Here is an 18,788-nt window from a genome sequence, read left to right on the forward strand (position 1 = left end):
ATTCTCTGCATAGACTACAAATGCATATAGCTATTTCCAAACACTCTTTTTCAAGTAGGACTCTTTAAATATTCAAGCAAGGCACTCAGAGTTGAAATATAATAAATCCGTTGCCACAGTATAATGAAAAATTTATAATCACTCAATACTATTATGTAAACTACACACACCAAGCAATAGAAAATGCTGAGAATGGTTATTTTCTTTTCTCAAGTATGTTCTTACTATTTTGATCCATGTTGGAAAGACAGTTACGGCCATTTCAGTAATAAGTCTCTATTGCTTCACTATAGGTTAAAATAAAGTTTTAAAAGTACTTTTTAAACATTACAATAGCACTTTTAGCTTTCTCTTGGTTAGGATTTGCCTGGCATACAGTTTCCATCTCATTAGTGACTGCTGTCATATATAACTGTACATTACTGGAATTTTTAAACCATTCTGCATCTAATTTATAAATGCTTTGTTTACACTTTTGATATTTATTGTGATTACTAATCTTTTAGATCGGTTTTTATATTATTTTGTGCCTTCTATTTGCCCTACTCTTTTTGACTGTTTCTTTTCTTGCCAGAGAGTGGGTTCATCTCTTAATTCCCCTCCCTTTCTCTCCTTTGGAAGTCACACATTCCAATTCTACTCTTCCAAGGTGACCTTTAACATTTTAAATAAAAGAATGTTTGGATTTTCAAAATCTGAAGTTCATATCCTTTTCCCAAGCAATACAAGAAACTCAGAATGCCCTAATTCTAATGGTATGGATTCTGCACTATTTGGAAGTTCAAATTCGTTACTTACAAAATTTGAAAATCAGAGATGTCTGTAGCATGATTCCTATTTTTAAGGTCATAAATTGGGTGAAATTAACTTACTATGACGAATATAATTTAAATATTAAGTGATCAAACATTTTTCAACAAACATTTTTGTACACCTAATTCCCTATAGCAAACATTCTTGGTCTTAACATTAAAAGCCACAATCCTTGGAACCATTAAAATAGGACATAAAATGCTCCAGAAGTACTCTGTTCTTCTTCATAAACTTAGAGAGAAATTCAGCTTTTTGATGACAAGAAGCAGAATAAATACACATATAACCTAAATGTTACAGTAACTGGCATGTAAATATTTGCTGACATTATATCTAGTATTTTGTTTCAAAAATGTACTGTCAAAAGTATCCCACTTTTTCAAAGTTCTTGTTCAGCTACTAACCAGAACTATAACTTTAGTTATATTTTGTAGACTGAATTAAGACAATACAGCTTATAATTCTGCTTCACACCAATCACCTTTCTTCCATGTTATATTATTGCTGTCCACTATTCCATTTCATATTGTTTTCATATTCTCAAGGCTTTATGATTTTTATACAGTTAATCCTTGCTTAAAGTTACTAACGTATTTACAAATACCTTTGCTTAGTGTTTCTCCTAACGCTTAACTCCTTCCTTGTGGCTCTGATTTCATCTTTTATTAGTGTTTATGGGAATGCCATGCAGTGAAAATATATTATTTTCATTGAAGTATAAGGAGGAAATACCACATTAAACCTTGACAAGTGGTAGTATCTTAAAACTTAGGTACCACATGAAATCTAAACCCTTTCAGTGAACTTTTTGTATGGTTACTTTAAAATCCATTGGTCTACCTTGCTCTTTTAAAGAATCTTCTATCCAGGCATGATTTTGTAGCATTGTGCATTGGTCACTTGGAAAATGATTCTCAGACCTGAGCAGATCTTTCCAATGTTAACACATTTTATTACATAATAGTTTATTAAATCACATTTGCAAGTAACACCACCAGTCTCATCAGACAGGTCTAACTGTTGTGTATGGTGTTATACAACAGTGGTAGATACAAGTGTTTCCAAATTCCAGTTTTCACTAGGAAAGTCTAATTTTATAATTGGCAGCAAATACTGCCAGTTGTTTTCCACAAAGTGACAGCCTCCCTTGGTTCATTTTCTAATAAAATACCTACCAAATGCCTAGTCTGAATAACCATATTTTATCTGTTAGTCATTCTTTTAGGTTAAAAAAGTGATATTCCAATAAAATAAAAAGTTATTCCTTCATGTTTAAAAAAAATACCATTTTCCAAGTTGAGAACAAGCTTGGCTTGTTTCAGAAACTGAACAGAATTCGTTATGACCAGAACAGAGTAGACAATGTGGGATGGATGGATGGGTAAATAAGATTATTCAGGCCTTATTGACAGAAGTAAAACATTTGGAATTTATTTCAGGTGTAAAGGAAAGCATGTAAGCATTTTTGCCAGGAGGAGTAGCAAAGTCAGAATTACATTTTTTTTTTAAGATTACTCCAAATGTGGAGCACCTGGGTGGCTCAGTCAGTTAAGCGTCCAACTCTTGATTTCGGCTCAGGTCATGATCTCATGGTACATGGGTTGGAGCCCCTCATCGGGCTCTGTGCTGACAGTGTGGATCTTGCTTGGAATTCTCTCTCAGTCTCTTTCTCTGCCCTCCCCTGCTCACTTCCTCTCTCTCTCAAAACAATAATAATAATAAATAAACTAATAAAATTTTTTTAAAAAAGATTGTTCCAGATGCCCTAGAGAGAAAGGGGCAAGAGAACTGAAGCAAGAGAACAGTCCAGAGGAGATCACCCTCCGGAGTGAGAGGACAGTGGCGTAGACCAACAAGGTGGCCCCAGGCACAGGAAGGAGTGATGAGTTCCAGCTCCTGGTTGGAAGGAGGCGGCGTGAGACGATAACAAAATCATATTTGTGTGTGAATTTCCTTTTCAGATAATAAACACAGCACCCAGTTCCATCCTCCCCAGAGATGTCAGTCTCCAGCCCGCTATGGCCCTCAGGAAACTTTGCCGCACTATAAAAACACAGGCTGGAGAAAACCTTTCCCCACAAGTTCTGATGAAAAGGTAAAACAGATACTTCTCTGCAGTGTCTTTCTAGATAAACCTAAGCATCTAAAGAGAGCTTTATTGAACAATACCTAGAAGGAGATCATCATGACCAGCTTTAATTTGTTTCCCCTTCTGGCTACATATTACTGGCTTTTAATATTTTCTACGGGCTAATAATATTTCATATTGCTCTTTTACCAGTCTTTAATTTGCACACTCTCTGATTCTCAAAGTGGCTTTTTCTTTTATTACTCAAAAAAAAGAGATATCTAGCACTGTGTTTTATACTTACTAACTGTTCAATAATCTTTCAGGACTAACAGGGATTTATATGCTACAACCCTTTTTCTTTTTTTTTTTTTTAATGTTTATTTATTTTGAGAGAGACAGAGTGTGTGTGACAGGGGAGAGACAGAGAGAAAGGGAGACAGAGAATCCCAAGCAGGCTCTGTATTTGTCAGCACAGATCCTGATGTGGGACTTGAACTCACGAACTGTAAGATCATGACCTCAGCTGAAATCAAGAGTCGGATGCCTAACCGATGGAGCCACCCAGGCACACCTGCAATTCTTTTTCCAATAAAAGACCAACATGTCATATACTCATTTCATTTGAACAGTCCAACAACTATTTTTTGAGCACTTATTATATGCCACACAATATGCTAGAGGATATGGTCTGTGCCCAGAGGAGACGCAGAGCAGGGAAATATGATGCTAAGAGATAATAGATGTACTCTCATTAGTCCTTCATCTATTTCCTGGTCTCTTTCTAAAATATTCCCCATCCCTATGATCTTCTTGGACCACACTGCACTTAACATTTACTACATGGAAAGCGGGGCGTCAAAACGTTCTTTGTAGCTTCCATGCCCTTCCCTCAATTACCTGGTAACATTACTTACTAAAGGCTTTCACTTACGAGGCACAGAAGGATATGCTTCTTCTGGGTCTCCATCCTGCATCCCCATGTGCTTGGGATCCTGCTATGGAGCTTGCAAAAGGTTTGAAGCAGAAGCAGAGCATCCAAGATACTCTGGTCCATTCCTATAATCCCCACGGTACCCTAACGGTCTTTTGTGGTCCTTGTATTAATTTCTACCTTAATTTCTACAAAAGGTCCCCATACCCTTAAGTTAGACTTTGGGAAACTTTTGCACAGACTACCGTTACTTCCCCTTTTTATGTATCTGGCTTCCTTTCCCTCTTTCATCTGCTTCAGGAGCACAGGAATCCCTGAGTTCGCTCCAAAATCACACCCCTCCCAGAGCCTGGGCTCCCACACGCATGGGGGAGGCTTGCAGTGGATCAGGACTTCCGTGATGGCCAACAATTTCAATCCACCTTTACAATTTGTGACCTACCCGTGTATGACCAATAATAATGTTCACTTATTAGTATTCTTTATATAGTTGACTCTTTTTCCACTTTGTATCGCTGCTCTAAATAGAAAACCAGTGTCACATACCATGGAGAGGAAGTGACCTTAAAACTAATTGCAGCATTCTACTTCTGAGTATATATGCCCCAAAGAGCTGAAGGCGGGGACTCGGACAGATATTTGTACACCCATGTTCACAGAGGCATTTTTCATAAAAAAGCCAAGAGGTGGAAACAATCCAAATGACCACCATATATATATATATATATATATATATATATATATATATATAAAACAGTTAGAGAGAGAGAGAAAGAACGGTTCTAAAAAGAATGAAATTCCCATACATGCTACAACATAGATGAACCTTCAAAACATCATGCTAAGTGAAAGAAGCCAGACACAAGAGAATAAATCCATGAAATCCACTGCTATGAGGGCAGAATAGGCAAATTCCTAGAGATGAGGTAGAATGGCCGTGGCCAGGGGCTGGGAGGTGTGGGGGCGGGGGGGAGACGGGGAGCTGTTTAATCTGTCTAGAACTTCAATTCGGGATGATGACAAAGTGTTGCAGGGAGACAATGGTGATGGTTGCAAAGCAACGAGAATGTACTCAGTGTCACTGCATTATATAGTTAAAATGGTTTAAATAGTGAATCTGATGCTATGTGTATTTTGCCACATTTTTAAAGTCCTTTTAACTCAAACAGAACAAAGCCATTAAATTATAGCAAGATCTCTTCACTCGCTGGTAGCTGTCAGCATAAGGATGGTTCTTCCGTTACTGGGGAGGTTAGAAATGCCAGAGAGATATTAAGGACATACTAGAACAAGAAGGAAACATCCCTCTTGAATTATCCAAAGGTCTAAAAAGACAACTGAAGGGGCTGCTTCTCCCCCAGGCATTTCTGACTTATTTAAGGCTGTGTTTGATTCCCACCTAAACTCACCGGCCAGCACTCATGACCACACCTGGACAAATAAGACCATAAAATCTCTAAGTGCTTCCAGTTCGAAAAAGTAAATAAAATCAGAATAGATGAAATGCACTGAGCCCTGCTAAGCCCCTGAACTGGCTGACAAGCCTTCCAGAAGCAGCAGACCACTCTGTACACTGGGAGCTCACACTTCTGAGGCAGATGGGGCTCTCAGGCTCCTTTCTTTCTGGATGGAGCCTGTCACATGGCTTGGCAGGAGGGGAGCAGAGCTGGTCCTGACTCTGGACCTTCCCAGTACCCACTCCCCACTGGGGGTAGGCACTCCGTAAGGGAACTTATTCCAAAGGGGGTCTCAAATAAGAGATGACTTTGATCCCCAACTTGATGGAAGAGAATGGCAGGGCTGGGTGAGAGGAAAGGGGAAGGAGGGGGAGGGGGGGGTTTCCGGGCAGCAGGGCTGGCTCGTGCCAAGCCCTGAAGCTGTGTATGTCCAGGGAGCAGCAAACACATCTGGCTGGCCTGACCACGTCCTCATACTGGAGGGTGGTAACCAATGAGGTTGCACAGTTGGGCTAGAGTTAGCTCACGCCTCTCCCACCACGCACGCTTGGTGCACCCATTGTTGTATGTGCTGGGAGGACCAGAGGCGCTGAGACAACAAAGACCTGGCCCTTGCCGACCACGTGACAGGTGCCGACTTCCTGAGCCTGCTCCGTCCAGACACGCCTACGACACAGGATTGTGGCAGGGACGGATTGGGATAATGAATGAAGAATGGCCTTGGAGATGCTAGACTCATGCAGGGGATTGTTTGATGTTATTATCCTTGGATCCCAGTACAGGAATTGCAGATCTATGGCACAGCTCTCTGACCTCCCTTCCTTCTGTTGTGGTGCATTTTACAATCAGAATAACTCAACTGGCACAATAATGTATCATGGTACAGGGAGAAAGCCGGACAGACTCAGGCCTACCACCTATGACTTGAACCGAGTGCTATAAAGATGCTCTCAGTCTGCACCTTTCCTTTCCTTCCCCTGCTTTTTTAAGCTTTTTTTTGTTTGTTGTTGAGAGAGAGAGAGATAGAGAGAGGGAGGGAGAGAATGAGTGGGGCAGGGGCCGAGAGAGAGGGGGAGAGGATTCCAAGGAGGCTCCGAGCGGTCAGCACGGGACCCAACGCAGGGCTCCATCCTACAAACCGTGAGACCATGACCTGAGCGGAGATCGAGAGTCGGATGCTTAACTGACTCAGCCAGCCAGACACCCCTCCCCTGCTGTTTCTACAAGGACTAGGCCCGCACTGGCTTCACCAACGATACGCATCCAACCTTAATCAGCTTCCGCAGGTGCAGACTCACAACACAGTGGTAGACAGAGATTTCTTATCCATGTTGAGCGTGGTGCCGAAGGGCCTTCCTCAACACCTGGGGTGAAATGTCCGCTCCTTTTGATGGCAGACGGACTCTGTGTTGCCAGTTTCGTAATTCCTAAGCCATAGTTACCTTTCCTGTGTCCGTCTCCAGATCCAGGGATGGAATTTTTGTAGTGCGTGTTTGCTATAAATCGAACTGTGATTTGGCACGGGTGGAATGAAAGTACACTTGAGGTAATTGATTACTTAAAATTAATACTTCCTTTTGACCCTAAACTATTCGTCATTTCACCTGCACCGCAGGATGTCCAGCAAAGCAACTGGTACGTTGGAGAGCACAGTCGCCAGGCAGTGGAAGAGGCATTAAGGAGGGAGAACAAGGTAACGCCTGCTGGAAAGCCCACCTCGCTGTGTCTGCTGCCCTCGTACGGTCTTCTGACACTGCTCTGATGCACCGGCCTGTATCTCTCGGTGCTCAGGAGGTTGTCATTAAAAGGGGGACTCGGCTGTGTCACCGATTAGTCGTGACTGCCTCTCATTCCAAAATGTCTTTCGGTCCAGTTTTTATTATTATTATCATTATTATTGTTAAGTGAGAACAGTAAAAGCAGCCCTTGATTTGGGAGATCAAATGTGGAAGCTGGGGTGTAAATGGAGGTCACCATGGAAGGTGCCTTCCTTCTGCTTTCTTCCAAGTTCATCTCGTTACCAAAGGTCTGCCCAAGGTACAGGTGAATCTTTATGTCTCCTGTCTTCAGGGAAGGTGCAAGGATCATGAATGCTGTGATAGTCAGGATACAATAGGTGATGCTGTACTAACCACCCAAGATCTCAGTCGCTTAGCACAGCAAGATAATTCTTGCTCATGTTCCTGGGCTAGAACGGTTGGTGGGTTGACCCAGGCTGGTGAAGACCACAACTCGGTGTGTGCTCCCACCAGTCACATGCTGGCTCTTACCACAGCCTCTCAAAAGGAACATTTATCTCTGCTCACGCTTCCTTGGCCAAAGCAATTCATACAGCCAGGTCTACCTTCCAAGAGGATGGGGAAGGACAACCCCTTTTGACCAAAAGGAGAGGGGCACTGAAACACTTATGAGCAGATCAAATGACCACCACAACCATCACCACAAATAGCAAATAGTTATTAAGCAACTATTCTACTGTGGGCAGAGAGCCCTACTTGATTGTGAGACTATCTCAAAAGTGATAGACAGGGTCTCAAGAGTGATGCCACATTGAAACCTCTCCCCTGCTAACCAGTACAATGCTTGGTGTTGAATGAGGAAATACAAAAATGAACACATTCATTCATTAGTAAATGGGTCAGTAAATGACAGGTCCCCAATAAATTTCAATAAAATGTAGCTCTCAGGATTGATACTGTAAAATTAAACAAGATAAATTATATGTAAGTTTCTCGGGTAAATAGAATAATGCCCCCAACGAGAGGCCCACATCCTAATCCCCAGAACCTGTGAATACATCACCTTACATAGAAAAAGGAATTCACAGAAGTGATTAAATTAGGAATCTTGAGATGGGGACACTATCTTGTATTATCTGAGTGGATTCAATGTAATCACAAGAATCCTATAAGACGAGGTAGGAATGTCAAAGTCAGACATAGAGGCCGTGAGTCAAGGACCCCTGGCAGCCTCTGGAAGCCGGAAAAGGCAAGGAAATGGATTCTTCCTGAGAACCTCTAGAAGGAACCCAGCCCTGTGACCCCTAGATTTTAGCCTGGAAAAACCCATGTCAGAATTCAACCTCCAGAACTGGAGGAGAATCCATTGTTTTAGTCCGCAAAGGTCATGGTCATTTGTTACAGCAGCAGTAGGAAATTAAATGGTTGCTAACATAGTCTCCTGAACCTATTAGAAATAATTGGAACTATCTGATTGGCTAGGTGAGGAAACTGAGGCTAAACCAAGGTGTTGGTTGTAAAGGAAAAAGCGGCAGAACCTGTATTCAAGATCAGCGCTTTCTTCACAAAATCACAACTGCCTCTAGGAGCCATTTATAGTTCTTTACATTCAAATGGGGAGCCATAGGTGATGCCTTGGCTACAGGGGCCTCCCTTCCCTGTCCCTGGGGAATCCCACCATGGCTGACAGCTGCTGGGTATATGTGGGAACAGGCTGCCAACTCCGACCTTGCCTCTTCTTCTTAGCTATCAGTACCCAATGAGCCACTGTGCTCTCTGAGCCTGTCTCCCACCAGAAAAATTACTCTTAAAGACCTGCTTCCAGGAGCCGCTGCGTGGATGGTTCTAGAAGAGCAACGTATACATCACATAACGTCCTTCCAGAAATATCTGGGCACTCCGGCAAAGCTCCTTTTGCTTCCCTTCTGCCTCCTCCCACAAAAGCACTGAGAAAACAGAATCTCAGTTGGATAACTGCATATTTTCCTGTTCTGTTGGTCTCCGTTTTGTCAAAACGTGTTTCCAATTAATGACAGATAATTTCATTTAAGTTGCAAGATTGCCCAGATTCACTGTGACAAACTCATTGCAGAAGTTAAGATGATAAATCCAAAAATAGTGATGTGTCTTGGCCTCCTCTCCCTTTCTGATCTTGGGCAGTGTTCTGTGCTCGAATGTTAAGGCTTCAATTACGGCTGAAGGTTTGAGGCCGAACAAGTTCCAGAAAATTCCTCAATCCCACTTCATGTACTCAGAGGCTGATTCATTTAAAGAGCAAAGATTTGGGCTTAGCTTTTAGGTACTCTACTAATTAGCCATGATGCATTCGTGGATTCACTTAAGCAATTAGACTCTATTTCCCTTACCTGTAAAATAGGAAGAAAATAACTTCTCACGCTTTATGTAAACACCGTGTGAAATAATGTGTGTAACATGCTTAGCGTCTTGAGAGCGAGTCTCGATAAACCTTAGCTACCAGCATTATCACGTCACTAGTTTTTTTAGCATTATTTATAAATTTAATATACTAATAGTATTATTACATAATATTACAAGCATTGTTATCAAGATCTATAATACTATATTAGTTACCTGTAATATAGTTATAGATCTATAGATATAAAACATAGTCTGCATAGAGATAATTATATGTAACAGTCATAGGCATAAATTATTATATAGATCTATCTCTATAAAAAATAGTTAAGTGTTGCACCCATCTAATTAGATGTAGCCTAATAGATCATTTGTACTCATCTCCGTAAGAATCTGTGCAATTACAGCTAGAGACTTTCAGTATTTGTCATTGTATAAAAGACAGCACGTAACCACAAAACCAAGTCTTGTAGGTGTGTTTCTGTTCGGGAGAATCGCTCCATTTCCTACCCATTTATGTCCAGACAGACGTTCATCCTGAGCAATTCCCCAGGATATACCTGGTCCCTGCAGTCTGCCTCTTCGCAGCCCTCCAGCCGTTTCACGCTAATGGACCTTTTTTTGGAAATTCTCCGTCTCCTCCCTTGGCTTCTGTCATACAGAAGCTTCTGGGTTTCCTCCTATCTCCCAGATATCTTCTTAATCCTTTTTTGCGTCCCCTCTTTCTTCCCCTGCACCTGCCTTCCCTTCACCTGAGGCTATGTTATCCCCTCCCTCACATATCTACTTGTGCTATCAATGACTGACGCCCCACCTCTCTTTTGGGGACCCTTGCCCTATATTGACATCTCCCGACCAGAGGCCCCACTTATTATGCTAAAAGCCTCTCCTGCTAAAGCCTGCAGTGGCTCCCACTGTCTCTACAATAACACCTGAGCATCAGGCAGAAGAGGAAAGATGCGAACATGGGCAGGAGAAGGAAGCCCCTCTGGGAGGGGAGGTGGAGGGCTACTCCCTGCAGCTGGGGCGGCCTGGGAAAATGCTGAGTTCCCAAAAGCAAGACAGTGCCCTTGAGAAACAGTGGCTTGGCTGAAGCCGAGATTCAGGAAACAAAATCCCCAAGACAGGTCGGTGCATCTATCCATTGAACATCATACTAAGGTTGTAGGCATGGCATAGAGGACAGTCGGGGACGGTGGGAGATTTGGAAGAAGGGGATGTCATAATCTGACAGGTATAGTTTTCAGACGAGATCGGGCGCGTTCAGGGTGGTATGGCCATAGACAGACGGGTATAGTTTTCAGAAAACAAGACCCCTTGAACATATTGACATTCGATAAATGCTCATTAAATTAAACTGAACCAAAGACCTGTTTGCCAGAAAGAAAGCCATTTGGGAACTTCATACGCACAAGTGTCACTCTTGCCACCACTGTTGGGGTGGGGTTCTGGCTTGCCTGACAAGAGGCCATTCTTCCTTCTGCTTCAGGATGGCACTTTCTTGGTCCGAGACTGTTCCACGAAAACCAGGGCAGAACCCTACGTTTTGGTGGTGTTTTATGGGAACAGAGTCTACAACGTGAAAATCCGTTTCCTGGAGAAGAATCAGCAGTTTGCCCTGGGGACAGGACTCAGGGGAGACGAGGTGGGTATAACCTGACAGCTTCCCTTTTCCAGACCAACGACAGCAAGGAGGTAAGTTGGGGGATGCTGGCCAAGCCATCAGTCGGTCGCATCCCCACGCCTGCTGGGATAGGAGAAAAGAGCACCGCCCTGGAGGTGGAGATTGTAATTCCCTTCCAGCCCCTTCTACAAGCATCCCCGCCCACCTTACGCTTCAGCCCTCGGGGCCCCAGCCAATCCTGACCATTCCTGCACCCTCACAAGGCTCTGGCCCATTAAAGAAAACTCACTTTGCAGGACACATCTCAGTTCTGCCTCCCGGGAGGCCTCCTCTGAAGCCTGTGTCGGTGTTAAGGCCACATTCCTTCCCCGCCCCAGGGCCAAATTCCCAGCGCAGACATCCTGACAACATCCGCCTGCATTAGGAACCCTTAGGTTTGTGTCTCCAAATTGAATGTGAGTTCCATCACAGTATTCAGGGCCATGTTGAGCATGCCCCACATCAATCCGGATCTGCTGGTAGGCGGCTGGGTGAGACAGTCAATGAGGGCATTCATGGCAACTGTATAAATACAGAGAAGAAAGGAGATTGATTTGGGCTGAATGTGTTTATGGTAGTCCTGGTCTATCTGAATCACCTCACATTAACCTATAACATCTCCTTGACATAACAGTTGCTCCGACCTTCAAGGTAGGGAAACTGAGGCTCAGACAGTTCCGTAAATGGCTAGAGACAAACGAAGAGTAAGTGAGAGGGCAGCTCTTCTTGGAAGGAAGGCGGGCAAGGAAGGGGATGGCAGGAAAGGTAAGGTTCAAGTTCTGAGTCGCCATTGACTAAGAATGTGAGCTCAGGCCAGTGACGTAACTTCTCTGAGATTTGGTTTCTTCAAATGTAATGTTCTTTTCTTGTCTGGACTTCTCTAATTCAGTGATTCTCGTGTAGCATCTCCAGACCTCAGTTGTATCTGTTGGTACGTATTACAGGCTGAATTTTGTCCCCCAGCTCTTCCAAATTCATATGTTGAAGACCTAACAGGTAGTACCTCAGAATATAACTGTATTGGGGTATTTTTTTTTTAGTTTATTTATTTATTTTGAGAGAGAGAGAAAGAAAGCAGGGGAGGGACAGAGAGAGAGGGAGAGACAGAATCCCAAGCAGCGATATGGGGCTCGAACTCTCAGACTGTGAGATCACGCCCTGAGCCGAAACCAAGCGTCAGACACAACAGACTGGAGCCACCCAGGCACCCCTGTAATTGGGTATTTAGAGCTAAGGTCTTTAAAGAGGAGATTATGGTAAAATGAGGTCATATGGGCGGGCCCAGATCCAATATGACTGGTGTCTCTACAAGAGGAGATAAGGACACAGACACGCACGGCTGTGAAGTCACAGCGAGGAGATGGCCATCTACACACCAAGCAGAGAGAAGGAACCGAGGTGCCCACACCTCGATCTTGGACTCTCGGCGTCCAGATCTGTGAGACGGTACATCTCTGTTGTTCAGGCGCCCCCACCCCTCTCCATCTGTGGTACTTTGTTACGGAGGACCGAGAAAACAAATACAGCGTGAAAACAAAACTTTCACACAACTGCCCATTATTCTTTGCTAGAAATCAAAACGAGGAACATTGCTGGGGCTGCCAAAACGCATCAGGCAGGCAGGTATGTGGGAAACCTGTCGGCAGCTGCGTGAAGACTCCGGCTTATGGGCACCGGGGTGGCTCAGTCAGTTAAGTGTCCGACTTCGGCTCAGGTCATGATCTCACGGTTTGTGGGTTCGAGCCCCACGTGGGGCTGTCTATTGTCAGCGCAGAGCCCGCTTGGGGTCCTGGCTCCCTCTCTGCCCCTCCTTCACTCGCACGCTCTCTCTCTCTCTCTCTCTCTCTCTCTCTCAAAAATAAGTAAACATTAAAAAAATGAATAAAAGACTCCAGCTTAAACCCAGCGTCTGACCCAGAGCCCTTTTTTAGGAATCACATGTGGCTGGAGAGTTGCGGTCAACACGGGCCTTTGCTGGAACCTGGGAAAGTTTTGATGGAAAGGAGAGCATGAGTGGATAGATAGATTAATGCATAAATCTTCTAAATACAGCCATAATAAGAGAGTATTATGGCAAAGCTAGAGAGAAGTAGCCAATCTTCCCTTTGGGATTAAGGATTAGTGACTTAACTGAACGTTAACACCCTCCGAGCCGGCCAGGGGTTTAGCAAGCCCACGGTAAGGGTTAGTTGTTATATTTTTCACTGTTAATCCCGAGTCACTGTAATAACTGGGGTACAGCCCCCCTTAACTAGATGCCTGTGGTTAGTGAACATCCCGGCTCAGTTTCGCTCTGCCCTCTGTCTTCTTCCAGTTCATTGAACTGCTCACATTATTTTAAAAAGCTGTCTACGACTTTTAAATGCTCGGGACACCGCCCTGAAGCGTAGGGAAATCACGCGCCCTGACGCGTGGGGCCCCTACCAGATGCCGTGTCCTTTGCTCTCTCACCTGGGCCTCCAAAAACCTCTGGGAAGGACGCGTTCGTGAGCCCCTTTTACCAGACCTAAAGAGGTCACCGCTTCTTCCCCAGCATGCCACACTTTGGTCTGCCCGTAAAAGAGGAAACAGCGACCCAGGGATGGCATTTAATCAGATTGTCAGCCAGTTCACTGCCCCAGCAGGGAAGCAGTTACCATCTGTGACAGCCCAGATTAGACCGCCAGCTTCCAGGTGAGCTGTTCCAATTACGGTCACCAAGGACCCCTCAAGGATCCAAATGCCTATTTTAAGAAAACCCTTTTTGGGTTATTCTGGAATTTTCTCCTCCCATGCATTTCCCCCCAGCAAAAGCCTCCTTTTTCCTGTGTTTATGTAACACTTACATATGTTTGCTGTGCACAGAAAGCAGCCAATGCCGTTAACAATTACGAAGTGGATCGATTTCATCCTCATGGCGACCCTGGGACTTAGGTGCCGCCAATATTTCCATTTAACAGACGGTGACACGAAGACAGAAATGTTAAGTAACCACCACCACCACCACCCCCCACCCCTGCCCCCGTCACAGCAGGTACACGGCAAGGCTGGGGTTCATTTCTCATCCTGCATAACTATTCATATGGTCTCAGATAACATCGTGACCAAACGCAAACAGTCCCCAGCCTCCTTGAAAACAGCCCAGAACGTGGGTGGAAGAATAGTTAACACTTTTCTGGAAGCTTCCTGTGTGCCAGGCACTGGGTGAGAAGTGAGACTTTACACTGGTTCTTCCTGCCCGTCCTCCCAGCGAACGGGCACTGGCACGAGGCTGGGACGGTCTAGCTTGCCCTCAGCTCCCTCCTGCACCCCTCCATGCGTGGGCACCCCCGCCTGGCTGGGGGAGACTCTCCCAGCTTTACAAAAGGAAGAAAGAAATGGACACAGTAAGGCTGTGCTGAGTGCAGGCTAGTGGCTAGCTACTTCACCTGGGGCTCGAACGAAGAATGAGGGTCTTAGTCCGACTCTGGAGGAGAAAGGTAATGAGATACAGGGACTTCAGGGACAATTTTGGTTTTGCGTGGCTGTGGGGCTGTCTTGCAAACCTCAGAATTGAACCACACATCCAATGCAGCGACGCCTGTCTCCAGGGAGTTATTACATGTAAGATGAGATGATGTAAACAGAGTGCCGAACTCATAAAGGGCAGGTGCTTCGTCAGTATGGGTTTGCATCGTAAATGATCCCCCAAAGCCCCTGCATCAGGCCTGTGCGCCCGGGCAGAGGTGAGGTGCAGCTCTCCCCGGGGTGTGGGGGGCTGCAGGGGATGCCTGGACGAGGCCCCAGAAAGCGAGCACAGAAGGCGAGCAAACCCACACGCGTCTGCCAAGAATAAGCCTGGGAAGGTCCATTTTACTGCAGATTAGGTATGTGCATCATCCTGTGAGCCACGTGGCTAGAAACTCATGTCTGAATTCAGATTTCGGAGAGACCCATCGCCTTCACTCTCTGGGGCCTATAGCCAAGTACTGCAAACTTGGTGGCTTAAAACAACAGAAATGTGGAACACCTGGGTGGCTCGGGGGGTTGAGCATCCGACTTCGGCTCAGGTCATGATCTCACCGCTCGTGGGTTCGAGCCCCGCATCAGGCTCTGTGCTGCCAGCTCAGAGCCTGGAGCCTGCTTCGGATTCTGGGTCTCCCTCTCTCTCTGCCCCTCCCCTGCTGACGCTCTGTCCCTCAAAAGTAAATAAACATCTTTAAAAAATGTACTCTCCTGCGATTCTGGTGGCCAGACACCTGAAATCAAAGTATCAGCGGGGCTTCTGGACACTGAGGGAGGGATCCTTCCTTGCCCCTGTCAGCTTCCGGTGGCTCTGGGCGATCCTTGGCTCCTTGGCTTGTGGGCCACATGGCTCCGATCTCTGCCTCCATGGTCACGCTGTCTCTTCCTCTTCTCTGAATGAATCCCCATTCTGGGGACACAGAGTCCCTGCCGGCCAGGGAGACCCTGCTAATCTGTGCCCATCTATGCATGTACCTGAGCAGGGGTGAGGCTGGAAATATTTAGCAACTGGTAGAACCCCAGCCCTGGCCAGAGAGGCACCTGCCATTAATAACCTGAGGAACTTCATCTGCTGCCAGACATGAGCCCTGCATCTAAGTCTAGAAATCACGTTTGTCAACATCTCCGTGAAAGCTCATAGAAGGGAGCAATTTCCATCACCAGACCGTTCCCTGAAGTTTGCTTATTTATTTAGAGGGGCGAGGGGCAGAGAGAGGGAAAGAGAATCCCAAGCAGCCTCTGCACTGTCAGCACTGAACCCGACGCGGGGCTCAAGCTCACAAACCATGAGATCATGAGTGGAAATCGAGAGTCGGCAGACGCTTAACTGACTAAGCCACCCAGGTTCCCCAACCTGATAAACTTTCAAAACTAGTAGAGACAAACAATGAGCCCATGAGCTTACGGCTTCTCGTTTCTTCCGTCTGCCGCTCTGCTTCTCTTTTCTTCTTTCACTCCTATGCGTGCACCCAAACAGATTTACTTACCTTTCTGGCAGTCAACCATTGCCTACAGCTGGTATATAGGCCAAACCCAAGAGGCGTAAACAATTTTTTTTTATTTGATTTAATGTTTATTTATTTGAGAGGAGAGAGAGACAGAGACAGAGCATGAGCAGGGGAGGGGCACAGAGAGAGGGAGACACTGAATCCGAAGCAGGCTCCAGGCTCTGAGCTGGCAGCACAGAGCCTGATGCGTAAACAAATTTTTTAAGACCTAATATTAGGATGACATTTGCTCTCCTCCTGGAAAAAAATCATTTAATATAAAATTAAGAGCTTAATTATAATATTTTTTAAAAGTCTCTTTAATGTGTCAGTTGTGGGCCTATCACAAGGAGGAAATAATAAGAAATGATGCCTTGCTTGCTTCCTACCACTTATTAAAATTATGATTTCATATACATTGGCATCCAGGCAGTAGGTTATTAAAATAATTAATATTGACTCATGATTTCAAGACCATCCTAAAGATAGCAGGAATGAGAATATTCTGGAAGCAAGCATTTTCCCTCTGAAGATGAACACCAGGGAAGAGAAATTTCCTTTGTGCCACGTGGGGTTAACCAATGTCACCGAAGACTTCCACAGGACAAGCTTGTCTTCATTACGTTTAGTTTTGCCAAACGTGAAAAAAGAGAAAACTCTGTTCTTAGTTTATAACTGGAAGTGAAACACCATAAAAGAGCCTTCCTGATGGCGTAGAAAGCATACAGTGATCGTCTATAACCCTCTCCAGTGATTTCATTGGTCTTTGTTCGTGTTCTTGGCAAACCTAGAAAGGATGAGGTCATAGGAATGACTGACTTTATCGAGCACTCACTGTATACACTAAGTTCTCTTCTAAACGCTATGTATGTGTCAACTCAATTAATCCTCACAATGGCCCTCAGAGGTACGTCCTGCCGTTACCATCCCTGTCCGTAGGTAAAGAAACTGAAACAGAGAGCGTAAGAAACTTGCCTGAGGTCACACAGCTAGTGAGCGGGAGAGCCCAGTTTGGAACTCAGGCACTCGGTCCCCACAGGCCCTTCACCTACGACCTCTGTAACACAACACTTGCTTTCCCCGTGTGACCCCTGGCAAAACCACCTTACCTCGGCATCAGGTAGGAACTGGTAGCTATTGAATACCTGTTAGGGGTGGACAGGTGGGTCATCTCACCGAAACCAGATACAGTAACAGGCACAGAGGGGCCAGCCACTCACAGATTTCATCAGGACTGTTTTCAGTGTGAAAAGACAGAACACAAAGTCGGATGAGCCTGGGTGGGAACACCGGAGAGCCCTGGGAACTCCATCATCAGGACAGGCAGGAACGGAGTGGATCCAGGGACTGGCCCATGTCAGGAAATTCGTCATTGCCTGCCTCTTTCCCCCATCGTGACACCTCTTTACTCCTCACGCCCTCCACAAGTGGCGGGAAGGATGGGACCGCCATGGCAGTTACAGGTCTCTTGTATTTCAACTCAGAACTCCCCTGAGGAAACAGCAGTTCCCCCCCAGCCACCACATGCAGCCCCAAGGGCAGGTCCCTCTTGAGTTCCAAGCTGACTGTTTTCAGAGCACATTGTCCCTAAATGAAATTACCTATTTGCACAGGAAACTATTTTCCATCTGCCCCCACTAGAATGTAATCCCCATGAGGACCGGCACCAAGGCCATCTCATTCCTGCTGGATGTCCCGAAGGCCCGCAAACATTTCCGTGCTGGGGCGCACTGGGCAGAGGGAGGAGTGTGTATGATGCTAGAACAGCATCAGAGTCATCCCCACCATGGCTCCCTCCCTTCGGGCTGTGTCGTCTCTATCCTGGTCTGTCGGCATCCGGGCTCACACGCCACTGGCAAGGTGCAGAAGGGAAAGGGCAGACTCATGTCCAGAAAAACCAGGTTCCATTCCTGGTCCTGGCCCCCTAGCTGTGTGACCTCCAGGCAGGTCAGGCCACGTCTCTGAGCTGCGGTTTCCTTAGCTCTGCATGAAGGCCGTTCCTCCTGCCCTGCTCACCTTACAGGGTTGTGGCCAAGGAGGATCGAGGGCACGCGTGGTCTTAAGGTGTGCAAGGCAGACTGAGCAAGCTCTTCCCACTCGTCCTCCAGTATTCCCTTTGAGAACACACCCAAACTCAGTTCAGCAGCATCACTGTCCGTGCCCCCTTGGCCTCAACGTCTGTCTTCGTTCATGCTTCTTTCTGTGCGTTTAGAATCCTTAAACCTCTTGCCCCTTTATGTAGAATCACCCAGAAGGTATAGCCCGTTTCAAGTCTACATCTTCAGCAAAGCACATCCTGATTCCCTAAGCTTGAAATAATCTCGGGCCACCTAGATGGCTCAGTCGGTTCAGAGTCGGACTCTTGATCCGGGCTCAGGTCATGATCTCGTGGTTCGTGAGTTGGAGCCCCACATTGGGCTCTGTGCTGATAGCTCTGAGTCTGCCTCAGATCCTCTGTCCCCCTCTCTCTCTGCCCCTCCTCCACTCGTGCTTGCTCTCTCCCTCTCTGAAATACATAAACTTTTAAAAAAAGGAAAAGGAAAAAGAAATAATCTCACTGTCCACAGCCCTTTACCCGTGTACCTCCAGAAACATCAACATGTGAAGGTCTGCTATCACCTCGGTGTTTCACAAGAAGCCCTGGGAAGGAAGGGACATTGGCTAACAGCTACCAGCACCCTGAGGCCAGCTCTATTCCTTCTGATTACCCCAGGACTCCTTGGAACAGAGGGGTTTCCAGGAGGGAAGCTCACTGAGGCCTTCTGACC

At 45.7% G+C, this 18,788-nt stretch overlaps 1 protein-coding gene across 1 annotated transcript in view; it reads left to right on the forward strand.

Moving 5' to 3' along the window:
• The window catches only part of CLNK (cytokine dependent hematopoietic cell linker), a 165,628-nt gene that overhangs the window by 142,835 nt on the left and 4,005 nt on the right, over positions 1-18,788 (forward strand). The window contains exons 16-18 of the mRNA XM_019453524.2: positions 2,775-2,908; positions 6,888-6,965; positions 10,877-11,032. Coding sequence (XP_019309069.2) covers positions 2,775-2,908; positions 6,888-6,965; positions 10,877-11,032 — 368 coding nt within the window. The remainder of the gene's footprint in view (positions 1-2,774; positions 2,909-6,887; positions 6,966-10,876; positions 11,033-18,788) is intronic.

Source organism: Panthera pardus, unplaced genomic scaffold (assembly GCF_024362965.1).
Source record: "Panthera pardus isolate Hobbes unplaced genomic scaffold, ASM2436296v1 HiC_scaffold_13, whole genome shotgun sequence".
Taxonomy (NCBI): Eukaryota; Metazoa; Chordata; class Mammalia; order Carnivora; family Felidae; genus Panthera; species Panthera pardus.